Raw genomic sequence first — 19,293 nt, forward strand, 5'->3', positions numbered from 1 at the left:
CCCGGTCACCCAGGAACACACCACATTCCTGCCCCAATTAGGAAGTTAACATATTCTTTATGTTCATATTCATATGCGTCTGGGTGGGTGGTTCCGCCCTGCACATTGCCAGGAGGTAGAGCACTTCAAATCCATGTAAATTGGTGTTTTTCCACAAGTAAATAACGGATACTTGATGGTTGGCATGGACACGATGGGCCAAGTGCCTGTTTATGCCCTTGGACGACGAGCTTTCCCCCAGGTCTCAAGGACTTCACGTCAACAACTTTCTACTCTGTACTCAACTTCTGTACTCAATACCCTTACCAAAGACAGGCATGCCAAGTGAAAGACGACTGTTCAGCCTATCCATTTCGTGCCAGCTTTCTGTACAAACCATCCGGTTCTATTCTCCCTAGTCTATTCTCACAGCCCTGCAAGTTAATTCCCTTCATATTCCTGTGTATTTTTTCTTCTTCTCAAATCGTAAACCCTCTGCCACCACCCCTTCTGGGCAGGAAGTTCTGGGTTATTACCTTTTTAAAAGGACTGTTCTTTCCACCTCCCTGTATCTCTTGCCCCCCTCCAACCCCAACTGCTTGACTCTGTATTGAACACTGCCTGCAGCATCAGTTAATGGGAAGCTTTTTAGTGTCTACCTTATCTAAACCTGTTGTAATCTTTTATACTTACATTAACCCCTCTTTCTTTTACTTCATAGGGAATAACTGCAGCTTTCCATCTGAACCTTAATCACCATCCCCATCTCCCAGAAATAGAAGTCTGACTTCGTCTTGAAACATTGACTACGTTTCTCCTCCAACAGATGCTGCCTGACCTGCTAATGTGTTGTCAAGCGTTTTCACTTTTTGTTTCAGACTTACAGCATCTGCGGTTTTATTTATATCTTTCCTCATAAAACCATAAGATAGAGGTGCAGATTTGGGCCATGTGGCCCATAATCCCTAGAACAATGCTGAATAATCTACCCTCCGCAACCCTCAGTCCTTCCTAATATGGTTACTCGATCTAAATGCAAATGGAATGGGGGTAATTTGCAAATGTTAGAAATGTGAAATAGAAACAGAAAAATGTTAGAACGTTTATTTATTTAGATATACAGGGCAGAACAGGCCCTTCCAGCCCAACAAACTGCACTGCCTAGCAGCACACCTATTTAACCCTAGCCTAATCACTGGGCAATTTACAATGACCAATTAACCTGCCAACTGGGCTGTGGGAGGAAACCAGAACACCCAGAGGAAACCCACGTGGTCACAGGAAGTACAAACTTCTTACAGACAGCGTCGGAATCGAACACCAAACTCCGACGCCCTGAGCTGTAATAGGATTGCGCTAACCGTTACACTACCGTGGCGCCCCCATGGTAAAAGATCAGACTCTGTACACTGAGGTACAGGCAACTTGGATAGATTAGCCATTTGTTGCTTAACCAGAGCATTATAAAGCCTCCCTCCCCTTTTGTGTTCAATACCTCTATTTATGAAGCCAGAAATTCCAAGGAACACCCTCAATACATGTTAACACCTTTAAGGATCCAGGGGTTCTCAACTTGGGGCTCATGGATCACCCGGTTAATGGTCGGGGTCCATGGCATAAAGAAGGTTGGGAACCCGGAACCCTCGGTCTCTCTGTCCCTGTACGCCTCTAGATGTATTTACCTTTGTCATTCCCTCTGCTAAAATGCATCATCTTTCACCTCTCTGTATTAAATTCCATCTGTTACTTGTCTGCCCATTCTGCTAACATTTCCTCAATTACAGCCACTGTTTGCCACACACCCATCCAAATCAAACTGGCAGATTTTTAAATCTTGCTCTATTCCTACATCCAAGTCATTCATACAGGCGAATACCACAGCTTATCACTCTCCCGTCTGGAAGTCAACCATTTACCACGAATCATTGCTCTTGGTCATTAACACTTTTTTCCATACAAACTGACCATGACCTTCCCATTTCAAGAGTCTCAACTTTACTAATTGGCCTTGTGTGTATTTTTAAAAGAGTCGTACAGCACAGAGACAAGCCCTTTGGCAAACTATGTCCATCCATCCCCTTCATCAGCTCTGTGTCTACATTAATCGCAATTGCAGCACTTGTCCTATAGTCTCCTAAGCGGTGACATTTTAAGTGTTCATTCAAATATTTCTAAGTACAGTGCCTGCCACCAACTCCCAGGCAGTGCATTCCAGATTTAACCATATGAATGAAAAAACTTGTTCAAATCCTCTTACCCTTGCATCAATATTACCATTGACATACACCTCTAGCCATACACCACTGATCCACAAAGTTTAACTCACTTTCCCCACTGAGTATTCTCTACTGCAGGGGTTCCCAATCTTTTTTATGCCATTCGAACATTCGAAAGTTTTTAACAAGACCAGGCCATTCGGCCCAACAAAGCTCGCCAAATTCTTATTCACATAGTGATTGGAAATAGCTATCCAGTTCAGATTTGAAAGTCTCTAAGGTACTACTTTCAACTACACAACTAGGTAGTTTGTTCCATGTGTCCACAACTGGCTCTGTAAAGAAATGCTCGTCTGAAATCTCCCTTTAACCAGTCTCCGCCTGTGGTCCAGTGTCCTCGTTGATGGATTAGTTTTGAAGTAGTGGCTGGCATCCACCTTACTTATACCGCTAATTATTTTGAACACTTCTATATTGTCGCCTCTCATGCTACGTCTCGGCTAAAAATATTTACTTGTTTCATTCTTTCTTCGTAGCTCATACCCTGCAGACCTCAAATGAGTCTCGTCGGCCTTCTCTGAACTCTCTCCAGTGCCTTTACATCCCTCAGAAAATATGGAGACCAAAACTGTACACAGTACTCAAGGTGTGGCCTCACAAGTGCATTATCCGGCTTAAGGAGAACGTCGCTAGAACTCCAATGAACGCATTATATAGCCCAACATTGCATTAGCTTTCCTAATCGCTTCTGTGCCTTGTCTAGATGTTTATACCATGGACCAATACCTTTAAACAAGGGTTTCCTGAGCCCCTGGTTGGGAACCTCTTCCGCTTAGAGTTAATAACAATAACATGAAAGGATTTCGACTTCCAAAGGAAAGTCATATAGTAGAATGAGGCAACCACGTGATCACACTACACTTACATAGAGATCACATCAATCACAGCAGAAAATGTCTGAAATACTGAGCAACACACACAAAAGGCTAAAAGAAGCTGAGCAGGTCAGACAGCATCTATGGAGGGAAATTAACAATCAGCGCTTTGGGCTAAAACCTTTCATGAAGATTCGGCCTAAAACATTCAACTGTTTATTCCTCTCAAACATTTGTAAGAACTTTTTCCGTGATTGAATTGTGGTGGTTATGGAGAAACAGTGTGAGGTATCCCCCTGGGATTTCAGATTTCCAGCAACTGCAGCATGAATTTTTGTTTTTGGGTTATGGTTAACAGGGATCGGAAGTGTGTCGATGAAATTCACTTGAATAAAATAATTATTTCCACAGAAAATGTCTGAATTTACCAGCGGCTTGTATTTAATTCTTCCTCAGCATTTTCGGGATGACCTCATCATTTCCCTGCTTTTCCAACATGTTTTTACTGAGATTCGATTTTAAAACGGGCGAACTCACCAGCACCTGGCCCGACTTTCCTCTAGGGATGACGATGCTGTGGGCATAAACGTTCAGTTTGATGTGTCTCAGCCAAGACACAGCGGTCCCGACCCGGTTCTCGTTCTTGGACTCGATGCTGAAATAGGGCAGATTCTCCAACTCCCAGCACGGTTTGGAGAGGATATAGGTGCACGTCCCCTGGAAGTGGTACAGAAACCCATCGAAGGTGTGGTAGTGGGGGTCTCCGAACACCACACACGAGGCGGTCTGAGTGGGGACACAGCGGTAAACGCCGTCCACCGAGTGACACTGCTCAAACCGGCCACATGTCAGGTTCTGACAGTGAATAGAGTTCCCTAAATCCAGACAGCGGCATTTCGTTTGACATTTATCATCCATCCAGAACACATCCCCGCGGCGGAAAAATTGACCTGGAACAGAAGGAAGCCATTCATAAATGAGGCAGTAATGTAACAGACCGCTTCTATCACTGGGTCGGTAAGTGCACTGCGAATTGGGCTGGGAGACTCCGTGGAATGGGCTCTGATAACATTGCTCCAAGGTTACGCGATTCGGCACAAACAGTGGGGAGCGTGGTAACACCCGGTAGATTTTCACCCAATGAACCGCCCAGGCTAGGGAGCAACCTCACCACGGACATCATGCATCGCTCAACGGTGAAAGTAAATCTGGAGCATGGTTTCGCGCGCAAACGCCACGACACTATTGCTTTTCTTGTTAATAAAAATATTTGCAAAAGGTGGGAATATAATCAAAGGCCCGACGTAATTGGTGGTCCTATTACTCATTACTATTTAGTTATCATATGTTCCTACAAAATGGAAACCATTCGGCCTATCGAGTCCATGCCGCTTCTCAGAGCAGTCCCACCAGTATTAATCCCCCAGTATCTGCTTGATGAGGGACGCCAGATATTTGGTCTGGCCCCTCACTAGAAGGGCAATGCGAGTCCCACCAAGTTAGCAATCTCCATCCTTACCGTTCATACTGCAGCCACTTGATGGGTCAATCTCCTCGCCGTCTATCTTAAAGATCCAGCGGCCTGGGAAGTTCACGTTACTGGTCTGTTCGATACTCAGCATCTCAGACGTTCTGGACGTTGGCAAGCTGAAAAAATGACTGAGATCCCCACCATTGAATCCAGCCTGTGTACCGCCGGAAGGAAGACAAAAATGGTTATTATCGTGCAGGCACAAGCGACCGACCAGAAATAGTCTTTGAGTAACGTGGCTGCTTTCAAGTAATTAGTAAGAAATCAGTATTACACATTTCGCACACCCCGTTGATGAAAAATGTCAAATGACGACTCTGGTGGAACCCGAACCCGCAACCTTTGAATAACTCTACGGTTCACTTTTAGAAGTCCAACACGCTGTCCATTGCGCTACAGAGCCACACATTCTTCTCTGCATAAAGCCAGCCCTAGTATCCTGCCCACTGACTTCCCAAATTCTTCAACCCCGAAGCCCTGCGGTAAACCACAACAGCACCACACCTCCTTATAGTGAAAGCAGAAAGGAAATCGCTACAAATAACCCTCAAACTGCATCAGTCAACGAGTTCCGCTGCACTTGCTCTTTCCACATAGTCCTGAAAATATTTCCCTTAAAGTATTTACCAATTTTCAGTCTGGAAATTAACATCGATCTTTTCCCGTCGCTCTGAGTTCCGTTTTCTCTATCGAAGTTGTTCATAAAACTGAACCCACGATCAAATAGCATCTTAAATCATATTGGTCAGTGGAACCACACGCTTTATCCTCAGTGTTCACCTACCTGCTTCTCTTTCAGAAAAAAAATCACTACACCCCTTCTACTTCTACTATCTAACCGAAGACATTATTCGAACTCCATTTGTCAGCCAAGGCCCCCACACCTTTTGAGAAAACAACCCACTTTCTTATCTATCCGTTTATTTGCAGAATAGGCCCTTCAAGTCCTCAACCCCCAATTTACAACTTATAATGTCCTGCTAACCGGTACGTTTGTTTTCGACCGTGGGAGGAAACCAGAGCACCCGGGGGTGGGGGTGGGAACGTACAAAGACTCCTTCCAGAAGTCACCGGGATTGAACTCCGAACTCCGGCGTTCCACGGTGGAATCGCTCACTACTACACTACATTCTCAACAATGCAGCTCCTCTAGCTCTCCCCGTTACTGCATCACTTTTTAATATACGTATATTTTCAGTCATATGTTGACCTTTTCCTTCTTCCAACTCGAATGTATCATTTCCACCAGTCCAATTTAGAAATTATCAGTGTGCCAGTCTGTTTCAACAGTCAATGTTTCACGAAACATTCTCCGGTTTATTTACGATATGTGAAGTTTACAAAATTTGGAACAATGCACAGAATATTTACAAAATATTAATACATATCAAAGTGAGGAAGGTATCTGATGTCGATCATTTGGGAACTCGACTGAATACACCCCTCCTCGACCATACGATATAGGAGCAGGATTAAACCACTTGGCCCAGCAAGTCCTTACTACCATTCAGTTGCGGTTAATTTTTTCAAACCCATTCTACTGCCCTTTCTCAAACCCCTTGCCTATCAATCTCGGCTTAAATTACTTCCTCTACAGCCCACCGGCAAAGAAATCCATAGATTCACCATCCTCTGAAGAAATCCCCCCCCCCCCATGCCAGTTCTAAAGAGATCTGAGGCTGCCTTAAAAACACCACTTGTACTGTACAATAAAAATACTGTAGATGCTGGCAATCTGAAATAAAAACAGAAAATGTTCTGAATACTTAGCAGAACAGGCAGCATATGTAGAGGAAGAAACAGAGTTAATATTTCAGTTTCGTTGCCTTTCTAATGAAAATGTTGACTCATTTTCCGTAGATGCTATCTGATCAGCTGAGTATCTCACCATCTTCCATCTCTTAACTATTTTTCTGCTTAACCACATTACAACTTCCTTATAATTAAATAGGTTTAAATGTTGGACATATTTATTATCTGGTACTTAAACACATTAAGAGCTTAGATGACCAACAACAATTACATACCTCTTCAACTCTACTATTTATTTGGGTTTCCAGATTTGTGTTAGAATTCAGACTCTTTAACTTTATTCAACCCCCGCAACCACTTTCTTGTCAACAGCATTTGAAGTGTATTGTTAAATGTTAATTTAAAAGTGGGAACTGGGAAAGCTGACCTGTGCTGCAGAACCACCAACTCCAGTTAGTGGGTCGCCTCCACTTGCAGTTCCCGTTGTCCAGGAAATGTCAGCATAGTTAAACATGGCGAAGGAGTTTCGTTCATCTGTGATCAGCACACACTGAAAGGTGTTCATCTATTTACCAGGGATTACAGTGTTAGAAGTGTCGAATTCACAAATCCAGCCTTAGCAAAAGGCTCATTTGAGAGGGGGAGGGGGAGAGGGAGGGGGAGAGGGAGAGGGAGAGGGAGAGGGAGAGGGAGAGGGAGAGGGAGAGGGAGAGGGAGAGGGAGAGGGAGAGGGAGAGGGAGAGGGAGAGGGAGAGGGAGAGGGAGATATACCATTCAACCTTTCATATTTGTTACCCACCCCTACAGTAATTGCCGCCTTGGTTACCCCTCCAACTTCAGGATAACAACTCCACTGCTGGAGTTTACACTAAACTCCTTTGTTTATGAACATTACGTCTGAGCACCTTAAGTGAAACAAAAGCGCCAGAATTCTGAAACAAAACCAGCGAGCGCTGGGCACACTCAACAGGCCAGGAAAGAGAAACAAGGACTCTCTGGTAGGGGTGAACCCTCAACTCTTGTGTTTCTTTCCAGAGATCTGTCCGTCCGACCTGGTGAATGTTCTCAGCATTTTCTGCCCAGCTAAATTGCTGTTACCGGTGTGGTCGAACTGCCTCCGTAGAAAGTGACTTTGTCCCAGGTGGCGATGAAGACCCAAGTGGCCGAAAAGGAAGACTGGTCCTTAAAGTTCTTCCTGATGTCCTTGGTTGCTCTCTGCAGGATGCTCTGCTCAACACTCTCCCTGTAATAAACATTTCCCTTGATCCCATTGTGAACATCGGCCCAGAAAGGAGCAATGAACGAGCGACCATCCGAGAGTGGGAAAGCCTCGGGAGTGAACTGGCTGACTTGCACATTGAAGGATATCACTCCATTGTTATTCACCTGGTGGAAAGAACACAGTATTCATTAAAATACCATCTCCTCACACATGAACTTTAGTTATACATTATTGGTCTCAAAGCAGCTGCCCCTGTCCATTAAGCTCACTGTCACACTTAGAGCGTAACACAAAGAGTTTTGTGCCGCACCAGTGGCTTTTGGGACCACCTGGTGAAGGAGGCCATTGAAATAAAACTAGAGGAAAAGAATTTTAATAAAGATGAAAGTCTCGCTCTAAGGAAGATTGTAAACTAGGTGGGACAGCGGAAACCTGATTGGATGAGGACTAACCAATCAGGAGGTACGGACTACGGGGGTATAAATAAGACTGGGCTAAACATGCCCAGGCATCTTCGCTTATGAAGCTGACGGAGTTTGTCAGCGAGACGTCAGTTAAAATTGATATTTGTATCCGGCTGGAAGCCCGAGAAAAGATTATTCCTCAAAGAGTTTGATTAAGATCTCCCTAAATGTAGTTTGCAAATGTATAAGGGAACACAGTATTTTAGCTGTGGTATGGAAGAGGTGTATTACCCAGCTACTCACGTGCAGCGATCGTTGTCCCACAGCAAAAAATGGGAAAGTGATTAACAAAGGGATTTCAGGGGATCCCCCATCATCCACCTTCGGGGTTTCACTGTCCATGTTCCTGCTTCCAAACGGGTACAACAGCTCTAAGCACAGCACTGGAAGAGAGAGAAAGAGGGGGTTAAAGAACGGATGAGCAATAACGCTCAAAGCACCGGGCAACTTTCCCAAAAGCACTGACCTCCATTGCAGGCCACGGCGAAAACGCTGTAAATCCACACAAACAGAGAACCGGGACTCATGATCCTGCAACAGAAAGATGATGGATATTATGGGTTGCTTCACCGTTAAAAGAATTACTCTGCAGAGTGGCTATCCCTTCCATGGCCTCCCTGTCCTTTCCTTCCACACTGTAGGTGCTGTCTATATGGACTTTAGCGAGGCCATGAAAGTGGAAATGGTATTCCAGTCCTGAGGTGAGATCACATGGGATCCAGCGCGGGTTAGCCAGCTGGATACAAAATTGGCTTGACAGGTGGAGGCAGAGGGTGGTGATAATGGGTTGATTTTGGAACTGGAGGCCTGAGACCTGCTGTATGAATTGGTGCTGGGTCCAGTGTTTTTGTCATTTATATTAATAATTTGGCCGAGAATGAAGGTGGCATGGTTAGAAGATTACCTAACATTTTAGAGCAATCTTGATCAACTAAGCCACTGGGCTGAGGAATGTTAGGTGAATTTTAATTCTGATAAATGCAAGATCTTACGTTATGGTAAGACAAACCACGGCAGGACTAACACAGTAAATGGTAGAGCCATGGAGAGTGCTGAGCGCTGTAGAACAGAGAGACCTAGGGGTGGAGGTATAATTTTCCTTGAAAGTAGCAACACAGGTAAACAGGGCATTTGACACATTTGCCTTCACTGGTCAGGATGAAGTACAGGAGTCAGGACGTCATGTTACATTGTACAAGGCATTGTTAAGGCCATATTTGGAGAGCTGCCTATAGTTCTGGTCCCCCTGGACTTAAGTACACTCGAGAAGATGCAAAAAAAAAAGATTTATGAGTATGTTACTGGGACAGGAGAGGCTGGGTAGGCCAGTACTTTACTCCAATGGTGTGTTGGAGGTGATGTTATAACATCATGTGGGGCATGGATGAGGTGAATAGCTAAGGTTCTTTCCTCAGGGTGGGGGATTCTGATAGAGGATATTCTATTGGTTCAAAGTAAGAAGGGAAACATATGAAAGGCACTCTGGGGTGGGAGGGGGGAAGGAACCACTTTTTCACATGAAGGATGGTCTGACTTAGAATGAGCTACTAGAGGAAATGGTAGAAATGAATACAATTACAATATTTTAAAGACGATGGTACAGGAAAGGTTTAGACCAGGGGTTCCCAACCTTTTTTTGCTGTGGACCCCTACCATTAACCAAGGTTTACCATGGACCCCAGGTTTAGAGGGATATGGACCAAACACATGCAGATGGGACTAGGTCAGTTAGGCAACAGGGCTAAGTTTGCTGAAGGGCCTGTTTTCTGTGCTGTATTGCTCTAAAACTCTATCATTCTTTGACCAGCTCTAAACTCAGATTCCCCTTAGCTTCTCTCCCTTTTCCCAGTGATCTTTCTGATCTGAGGAGCATCTTTCCACTACAAAATCCCTCTAGCCAGGCTCAGTTCCAGCTCCTAATCCAGATGACATTGAGAGCAGGCACCAAAATTCCCTTTCCCCATTCCAATACACCCCTCTCACCTGCTCTTTTTGTCAAGTAACATTCAGTCAAACTCCTTTTTTTACTGAGATCCCTGAACATGTGACTATATTCCAATCCTATACCCATCATCCCAATGTCAGAATGCAAAGATTATCAATGTGACCATAGTACCTTTTTGTTTCTTAAACTCATAATTCATCCAGTGCCCAGCCACATGACATTGCCTTTGCTTGAGCCCAGTTCAATTTACCTGCTCTATATGCATCAATTATACTTCCATCTTGTCATTACCATCAATACCTTCATCCTACCTGTTGCAAGATCCTACTCTACCTTGTGAAGTAATATGACCTGGCAAAGTTCACTCAAAGGTTTCAAAGGTACATTTAATGTCAAGGAAATGTATACAATATACATCCGGAAATTATTTTTCTTCACAACCATTCATGAAAACAGAGGAGTGCCCCCAAAGAATAAATGACAGTTAAATGTTGGAACCCCAAACTGCACCCCCAGCTCTCCTCCCTCCTGCGCGTAAGCAGCAGCAAAGCGATGGTCCCCCTCCCCCACCAGCAAAATAAAGCATCAACACCCACCACTGATGCAGCAAAGCAGCAGCAAAGACACAGACTTGCAGTACCCCAAAGACTACTCATTCACCCGGTATTCGACATACCACAGGCTCTTTCCTTAATGAGGAAGAAAGAGGTGCCTCCGTTTCACAGCAAGAGGGGAGAGGAGACATAACATTCAACCCATTATTCCTAGATGAGCTGGTTTTGCACTCTCTCCTGGTAACTAAAGTCTTTTTGATATGATTTTGGTGAATTTCTTCTGTACTTTCTCTAAAGCAGGAGTTCCCAACTTTTTAATGCCATGGACCCCTACCATTAACTGAAGGGTCCGTGGACCCCTGTGGGGAATCCCTTTTCTGAAGCCTGATTTCCAACCAAAGCATTGTGCCATACTGGACACAATACTCCAGCCTATTTCCCATTCTATTTTGTTCAAGGTTTAGTAAAATATCTGTACTCTGCATCCTTAACTACAAAGCTCAAAGCTCCACATATCTCTTAAGTAACCTTTTCGGTTTGCTCACCCATTGCAAAGATGAGCACACACCTGTACTCTTGCTAACTACCCCCCTGTAGAATTGTGTTTCTTATTTATGTTGCCTCTCTTCATCTTACACTTCTCTGCGTTAAATTATATCTGCCACCTGTCTGTCCATTTGCCAGACCACAACCTTTGAAAATCTGTGGTTTCCTTTACACTACATTTTGAGTTATATGCAGACCTCAACATTAAGTCTCATGCATCCATGTAATTATTGCTTCAAATTTAAAGATTCAATTTGGTGATATTATTCATTAGCAGAGCATCACCTTCAACAGATATGTTGGTGATAACAGTTATAGCTCACTGATGCTCTTGGTCCTTCTATTGTTTCTATTGGCCTTTTTTAAGGCATTCTCGCTCCAATGTCATGTTGAGTTCTTTAAAAAAAGTCAGAGGCTGCTTAGGACGTAGAATGTAAAACAGCCAGCAAAGAAACAGTCATCTGGCCCATGGTATTTGAACACCATACCATATTAAACTAAACCTCTTTTACCAGTATATATACCATAGAACATAGAAATCTACGGCACATTACAGGCCCTTCAGCCCACAATGTTGTGCCAACCATGTAACCTACTCTAGAGACTGCCTAGAATTTCCCTACCACATAGCCCTCTATTTTTCTAACCATCTAAGAGTCTCTTAAAAGACCCTACTGAATCTGCCTCTGCCACCTTCGCTGGCAGTGCATTCCACCACTCTGTGCGTGAACAACTTACCTATCTCTGACATCCTCCTTGTACCTACTTCCAAGCACCTTAAAACTAAGCCCCTTCGTGTTAGCCATTTGAACCCTGGAAAAAAGCCTCTGACTATCCAAATGATCAATGCCTTTCATCATCTTGTACATCTCCATCAGGTCACCTTTCATCCTCTGTTGCTCCAAGGAGAAAAAGCCAAGCTTACGCAACCTATTCTCATAAGGCACGTTCCCCAATCCAGGCAACATCTTTGTAACGTCTATGATCCACGTTCCTCCATTCCCTGCATGATCATGTGGTCTAAAGGTCTCAAATCCCATTATCCATTCTGTCTCCACCGTTATCCCCCACAGCCTGTTCCAGGCATGTATGACTCTTTGTGTAAAAAGCTTGTTTCGCTTATCTCCTCTCCCCTTAAATGCATGTTTTCTAGTAGATATTTCTATCATGGGATGAAGGTTCTGTCTGCCCACTTTATCTACATTTCTCAATAATTTTACAAACTCAGTCTTCCCTCAGCCTCTGACCCTGCAAGTTTGTCCAACCTCCAATCGGCCTAAGCAAGATGCATGGGGCACCTCAAGGTGACCATAGATTTTGCCTGAGGTTCAATATTAATTTTGAGGCACAATTTCTTTCAGCTCATTGCTTAGAATCATTATCTTCAATCTCACCATTTCTTCTATGCTACTGTTGCAGGCTCATATTTTTGCCAGCAAAAACTTAATTTCAAACATCAATTCATCTCAAATACTTCAGCTTACAAACTCTAGATCCAGACCCCAAAAGTGGTCTCTGCTTCCTACAATTCCCTTCAAACACTCTCAAGAATCACTGCTTGGACAAACACATGGGACTGGACTGAATTCTCCTGTTCCAAGTTCAACCGTTAACACTTCGATGGTTCAAGAAGGCATCTTATTACAGCCATCTCAAGGGCATTTAGGGATAAGAATTAAATATCGACCTCTCCAGTAATGGTTACTTCAAAAAATATATAGTTATAAATAAATGTTTGTTTATTTATTCAAGATAAACCCCAATTCAGCAGTTGAGCCATGCATATTACATTTCAAGTGAATGAGAATTGACCCTACCTTCCAGACCATAATCTGGCCAAATTTTTAGTAATCTCTACAGGGTGGTAACTTTTGTTAGTTCTAATGTTTCTCTATTTTAATCAGTCATTTGAACTATCTCCATGGACAATTCATTTGTCCAGAGGCTAATCTCCAAATTCTAGATCAGATTCAGCTTCTAAAACACCTTAAATTATATTTCTTAAAACAGCTTAGTTTGGCCAAATTATATACATTATGGAAAAACATAAATATTTAAAAATGTTTGCTCAGGTAATCAACTATAACACTGCTTCTCTGTTCTTTCTCTACCTTACAGTTTGTACTATCCTGAAGACAAAGTCACCTTGAGGATGATACAAAAACTGATCGGGAAGTCTTATTCTATTGGGATCACATCGCAGATTGCCAGACAGTAGAAAGAGGATAACTGTAGGAATAACAGAGCCATATTGTGTACCTCTAATTATCCAAATGCTTTTTGGGACAAATGATTTTGAGCAGCCAAAAAAAGCAGACAGCTTCTGTATTGTCCTGGACCTCTTTCCAGATATGATTGTCTTTAGTCCAAGAATGCAACGCTGAATTTAATTTGAGGATATTGATTGTGGCAAGTGATTTGTAACTTAGAAATACCCTAGAAGCAGCAGTTTGGAAATAAAAGAAGGCAATGTATCAAAGGTAAGATTCAAAGGGCACCCTGAAAAATATATTAGCTAATTAAAATGTTAAAATGGGAGACAAATTGGCTGCAGAATAGAGAGGAAGTAAAAGTAAGGTATCAAAATTTAAAGCCTGCAATGTAACACAAATTAGATGATAAAGAGGCAATTGGAGATATGGAACCCATAAGAAAATAAAGCAAAATCTGAAATTATTTGGCAGAATAATAAAATTAAGGTTATGAAAGATATGAAGAAAGACTATTGAAACATATAGAGGCAAATAAATAATTTCAAGCAAATAAGTGGGAAAGGAATTGGATAGGCTGAGCTAAAGATGACATCTATGGGGAGATGGAGCAATGTGAGGTGACCATATGATTAATTGGTTTAATTATCACAAAAGTGAAACTAGACTATGACAGTGAGAATGGAGAGCTGGTGGAATAGTTTTAAACAAAATAATATTGAAAACTCTTGGAACTTGATGCAGAAATAACATAATATGTTCTCTGTATCATAAATCACTGCAGAAATTGTGTAAGAACCAACTTAAGTTTTGGCAAACATTTCTGATAGTGGAAGTTATAAGTCTGGGAGACTGAATGTAGTAAGCCTGTCCCAAAGTGAAGAGAACAACAAAACAACAATAAACTAAACTGTCAATAATCAATGGTTGGCAAACATCAAGAAGAGAGGATAACAGCAATGTTTGTCTGGAAGGAAATAGTGAGGTGATGTATTTTGAGAGAAGGCCAAAGAAAGGGAGATCACAAAATGCCAAAAAATTTTTTACAGGACTAGAATTACATAGGGATTCAACTACAGGGATCTTCAAAAAGTGAAGGGTTAACTTTATCTTCTGTAAGTTAAAGGGATAATGCATAAAGTCAGATTAAAATGGCACCATCCATTGGATAAAATAATTAAAACTTCTATTGAATTATTTTATGTTATGTTTGGAGCATAGCAGGTCATATTCTCATGATGGGATACGTTAAGGGGGAGATCTTGTGCACACATCTAAATTAAGGAATTTTGCTTGAAGTCAACTGGGAATACATTTCCATTGATGAATGATTTGGCAACTAGAAAGGAGCAGTTTAAGTTGATAAACAAAAGAAGAGATGAAGATTATTTTCACTACAACTTTAGTAGGAAAAAAATAGCTTTACAAAACTTGTTTTTGGGAAGTGGAATTACCAATCTTGAAAAAAAGAACAAAACAGATATTCGAAACCAATCAAGAAATAGTATTTGGAGGAAAGGAAAGTGATTACAGGGTATATGGCTGATTCTTTCTAAGAAATGAGGTTAGTGCTCCATAAATACTGATATTTTTACATACAATGGCATGCAAAAGTTTGGGCACTCCTGGTCAACATTTCTGTTACTGTGAATGGTTAAGTGAATAGAAGATGAACTGATCTCCAAAGGTCATAAAGTTAAAGATGAACCATTCTTTTCAACATTTTAAGCAAGATTAGTGTATTATTTTTGTTTTGTAAAAAAAGGAGCACCATGCAAAAGTTTGGGCACTCCAAGAGATTTGAGCTCTCCGATAACTTTTATCAAGGTCTCAGACTTTAATTCGCTTGTTAGGGCTATGGCTTGTTCATAGTCATCGTCAAGAAAGGCCAGGTGATGCAAATATAAAAGCTTTATAAATACCCTGACTCCTCAAACCTTGTCCCAACAATTAGCAGCCATGGGCTCCTCTAAGTAGCGGCCTAGCATTCTGAAAATTCAAATAAATGATGCCCACAAAGCAGGAGAAGGCTATAAGAAGATAGCAAAGTGTTTTCAGGTAGCTGTTTCCTCAGTCCATAATGTAATTAAGAAATGGCAGTTAGTGGGAACAGTGGAGGTCAAGTTGAGGTCTGGAAGACCAAGAAAACTTTTGGAGAGAACTGCTCATAGGATTGCTAGAAAGGCAAATCAAAACCCCTGTTTGACTGCAAAAGACCTTCAGGAAGATTTATCAGACTCTGAAGTGGTGGTGCACTGTTCTACTGTGCAGTGACACCTGCACAAATATGACCTTCATGGAAGAGTCATCAGAAGAAAACCTCATCACAACATTCAGCATCAGAAGTTTGCAAAGGAACATCTAAACAAGCCTGATGCATTTTGGAAACAAGTCCTGTGGCCTGATGAAGTTAAAATAGAACTTTTTGGCCGCAATGAGCAAAGGTATGTTTGGAGAAAAAAGGGTACAGAATTTCATGAGAACGCCTCTCCAACTGTTAAGCACGGGAGTGGATCCATCATGCTTTCGGCTTGTGTTGCAGCCGGTGGCATGGGGAACATTTCTCTAGTAGAGGGAAGAATGAATTCAATTAAATACCAGCAAATTCTGGAAGCAAACATCACACCATCTGTAAAAATGCTGAAGATGAAAAGAGGATGGCTTCTACAACAGGATAATAATCCTAAACACACCTCAAAATCCACAATGGACTACCTCAAGAGGCACAAGCTGAAGGTTTTCCCAGGGCCCTCACAGTCCCCCGACCTAAACATCATCGAAAATCTGTGGATAGACCTCAAAAGAGCAGTACATGCAAGGCCGCCCAAGAATCTCACAGAACTAGAAGCCTTTTGCAAGGAAGAATGGGCGGAAATCCCCCAAACAAGAATTGAAGGACTCTTAGCTGGCTACAGAAAGTGTTTACAAGCTGTGATACTTGCCAAAGGGGATGTTACTAAGTACTGACCATGCAGGGTGCCCAAACTTTTGCTTTGGGCCCTTTTCCTTTTTTGTTATTTTGAAACTGTAAAAGATGGAAATAAAAAAAGTAATTTTGCTTAAAATATTAAAGAAATGTGTCAATTTTAACTTTATGCCTTTTGGAAATCAGGTCATCTTTTACTCGCTTAGCTATTCACAGTAACAGAAATTTTGACCAGGGGGTGTCCAAACTTTTGCATACCACTGTACCTCGACACAGTAACTAGCCACCTCCTATTGCTCAACAGTTTAGAGCATACATTGAATACCCTATTATTAAACAGTTTGTGCTAATTGATCTACAATGATTCAGTGACATCATACACCGAAACTGTGATTGAGATACATAGACTAGATTAATCTTATTTTCTGAGTTGGGGACACATAGACTATCTGATTGCAGATCACTAGGTCTAAGGTACAAGGACCATCTTGCTTATGTTCACTGGGACTGCAATTAGTGGACTATCTCACTCCTGTTCACTGCAACTGAGGTGTACGGACCATCTCACTGCTGTTTACTTACACAGGGATATATGGATAATCTCACTGTGGATCAGCAGCACTTGAATGTTTCAGTCATCTCAGTCTTCTTCAGTGGGATTTAGGCATTTGGAGTATCTCAGTACAATTCATTGGAACTGGGATATTTCAGGGGTTCCCATCCTGGGATCTACGGACACTTTGATTAATGTCCATGGCATAAAAAAGGTTGGGAACCCCTGGGTCATATGGACAATCGCTCCTGTCTTGATTAGGATGGGGGTACTTGGACTACCTTATCCTATATAACTGGTACTAATTCATGGATTAGTTAACTTCTCTTTATTGTGTCTGGGTTATGGAGGATGAGTGATTACAGACCATGAATAGTACTGTAGAATCACAGAATGCCTACAGCTTAGACAGAGGTCATTTGGTGTATTGAATCCATACCATCTCGATACAAGGATAAGTTGTCCAGTCTTTCTAACAAAGTCTTTCTTCATATTTACGCATTCCCCTTCCAACCCTGCAGTGGAATCAGTCCTTGGCAGTACATTCCAGACTCTAAACACTCTATGTTGCTCACTTGTGAACACTATTCTTTTACCAATTACCTTTTTGTCTCCTGATTCTTGATCCCTCTATCATGGGGAAGATTTTTTCTCTGTCCACTGTCTATATCCTTCATAGTTTTAAATACCATTACTGGATCTGCTTGCAATGTTCAAGGAGGACGGCCCCATCTTTGACAGTCTATGGTTAGTGGTATATGGATTAGTTCATTCCTCTTTATTGTGCCTGTGTTATTTGCTTGGGCTGACATGGTAGTGTACTGGTTAGCACAATGCTTTACAGCACCAGTGACCTGGGTTCAATTCCCGCTGCTGCCTGTAATGAGTTTGTATGTTCTCCTGGCTGGGTGCTCAGGTTTCCTCCCACAGTCCAAAGACCTACTAGTTGGTAGGTTAATTGGTCATTGTAAATTGTCCCATGGTTAGGCTAGGGTTCAATTGGGGGATTGCTGGGTGCAGCTTGGAGGGCTGGAAGGGCCTATTCTGCCCTGTATCTCAATAAATCAATCAATAAATAATGAGTCCCTTGTCCCAACATTAATTTTAGCAAATATTTTCTGCAGCTTCTCCACAGCCTTTGCATCTTTCTTACAATGTGGCACTCAGAACAGGAAATGATATTCCTGGTGTGATTCGACTAGTCTTAGTAAAGGTCATCTTCATTTCCTTGTAAAAAAATTCCAAGCCTCTATTCATAAAACCTCAGATTCTATGCACTTTAAAAACGAATTTCTCAGCCTGCTCTACTACATTCAACAAGCCGTGCAGATATCGCTCAGATCTCCATTCTTGTATTCCTTCTACAATTGCATTTTCCCATTCTTGTTAAGAAAACATAATACTTCCCAAATCGAAATTTCACCTGCCTTATTTCTGACCACATTGAAGCCAAGTGCACTTGTGAGAATTCAAGTCCAAGTTAATATACTGTATATTTAATAGTAGTAACCGTGATATAAACTGTATGTTCTATATCTCCACTATGGATTTCTAAGATGCATCCTTTCTCTCTAGACTCCTTCCTGCTAGTTTTCTATCCATCCTGCCACATTCTGCTTTTATTCCAGTCTTTGGTCTTGATGACAAGCCCTTACATGGCACTTTACCAAGTCCATTCACACCAGCTGCTTTTGCCTGGTCAGCGCTGCCTGTTACTTCATCAAGAACTCTTATCAAGGAAGTTCGGCTTTACATATTCACGCTGGCTTTCTCTAATCAAGCCATACTTGTCCAAACTGAGACCCGAAACGGAGATTTCGAGCATCTCACCAGGACGAGGACACATGAACTCTTCCCAGGTCTGATAACTATTTTTTGGGTCTTGAACGCCGGTGACTGACAAGAGATCTTCTGAAGTGGAACTATGATAAAAGAGATTGGAAACTATCTTAACGACCAAATTTAATTTATCCAATATTGCTAGATATTTAATGTACAACGCCGGTTTGCAGTCGAAAGGCGGCTTGTCTCAGTACCTCTCGATCTTCGCAAGCTACGTTTAATTAGCAGCGTGGAAGTTTAAGGATAAAGGAACATACCTGATCTCAACCGGAGCGCATATCCTGCAGCCAGGATTAGCCGTTGCAGTGGCACAGGGTGAAACTGGAACGGAGTTTAAAATCGGATCATTTAGCTAATTATTCCAGATTGCCTAATAAAACCCTGAAGCCCGAAGGCAAAGAGCTGAAATGAAAAGCCTCCTTTCAGTTTGCCAACTGACGGTGCTGGTGACTCCCAGCCAGGTTTGTATGGGGGTCCGGGTTGTAATGCGAGCTCCCGGGCCTCGTTCAAAGTTTTCTGCGCACAAAGGCATTCCCTTTTTTTTTACCTCAGTCTTGGGTCTGGTTTCGTAATTTGCATCCCTGCTGTCAGAAATTGGTCGCGCAAATTCCATCTTGATTGAAAAATTGGTGATAAGGGTGAAATAATTCCCAGGTGGAGAGAAGATTCACAACAGAA

At 42.2% G+C, this 19,293-nt stretch overlaps 1 protein-coding gene across 1 annotated transcript in view; it reads right to left on the reverse strand.

The window, feature by feature from the left end:
• Positions 1 to 18,900, reverse strand: part of tecta (tectorin alpha) — a 65,569-nt gene extending 46,669 nt beyond the window's left edge. The window contains exons 1-7 of the mRNA XM_059957058.1: positions 18,873 to 18,900; positions 8,506 to 8,570; positions 8,283 to 8,422; positions 7,452 to 7,739; positions 6,781 to 6,918; positions 4,590 to 4,755; positions 3,608 to 4,020 (exon numbers count right to left, since the gene is read on the reverse strand). Of these exons, the coding sequence (XP_059813041.1) occupies positions 3,608 to 4,020; positions 4,590 to 4,755; positions 6,781 to 6,918; positions 7,452 to 7,739; positions 8,283 to 8,422; positions 8,506 to 8,566 (1,206 nt within the window). The 5' untranslated portion in view covers positions 8,567 to 8,570; positions 18,873 to 18,900. The remainder of the gene's footprint in view (positions 1 to 3,607; positions 4,021 to 4,589; positions 4,756 to 6,780; positions 6,919 to 7,451; positions 7,740 to 8,282; positions 8,423 to 8,505; positions 8,571 to 18,872) is intronic.
• Between the last annotated feature and the right edge of the window lie 393 nt (positions 18,901 to 19,293).

The sequence above is a fragment of the Hypanus sabinus genome, chromosome X2 (genome assembly GCF_030144855.1).
Source record: "Hypanus sabinus isolate sHypSab1 chromosome X2, sHypSab1.hap1, whole genome shotgun sequence".
NCBI classification, from domain to species: Eukaryota; Metazoa; Chordata; class Chondrichthyes; order Myliobatiformes; family Dasyatidae; genus Hypanus; species Hypanus sabinus.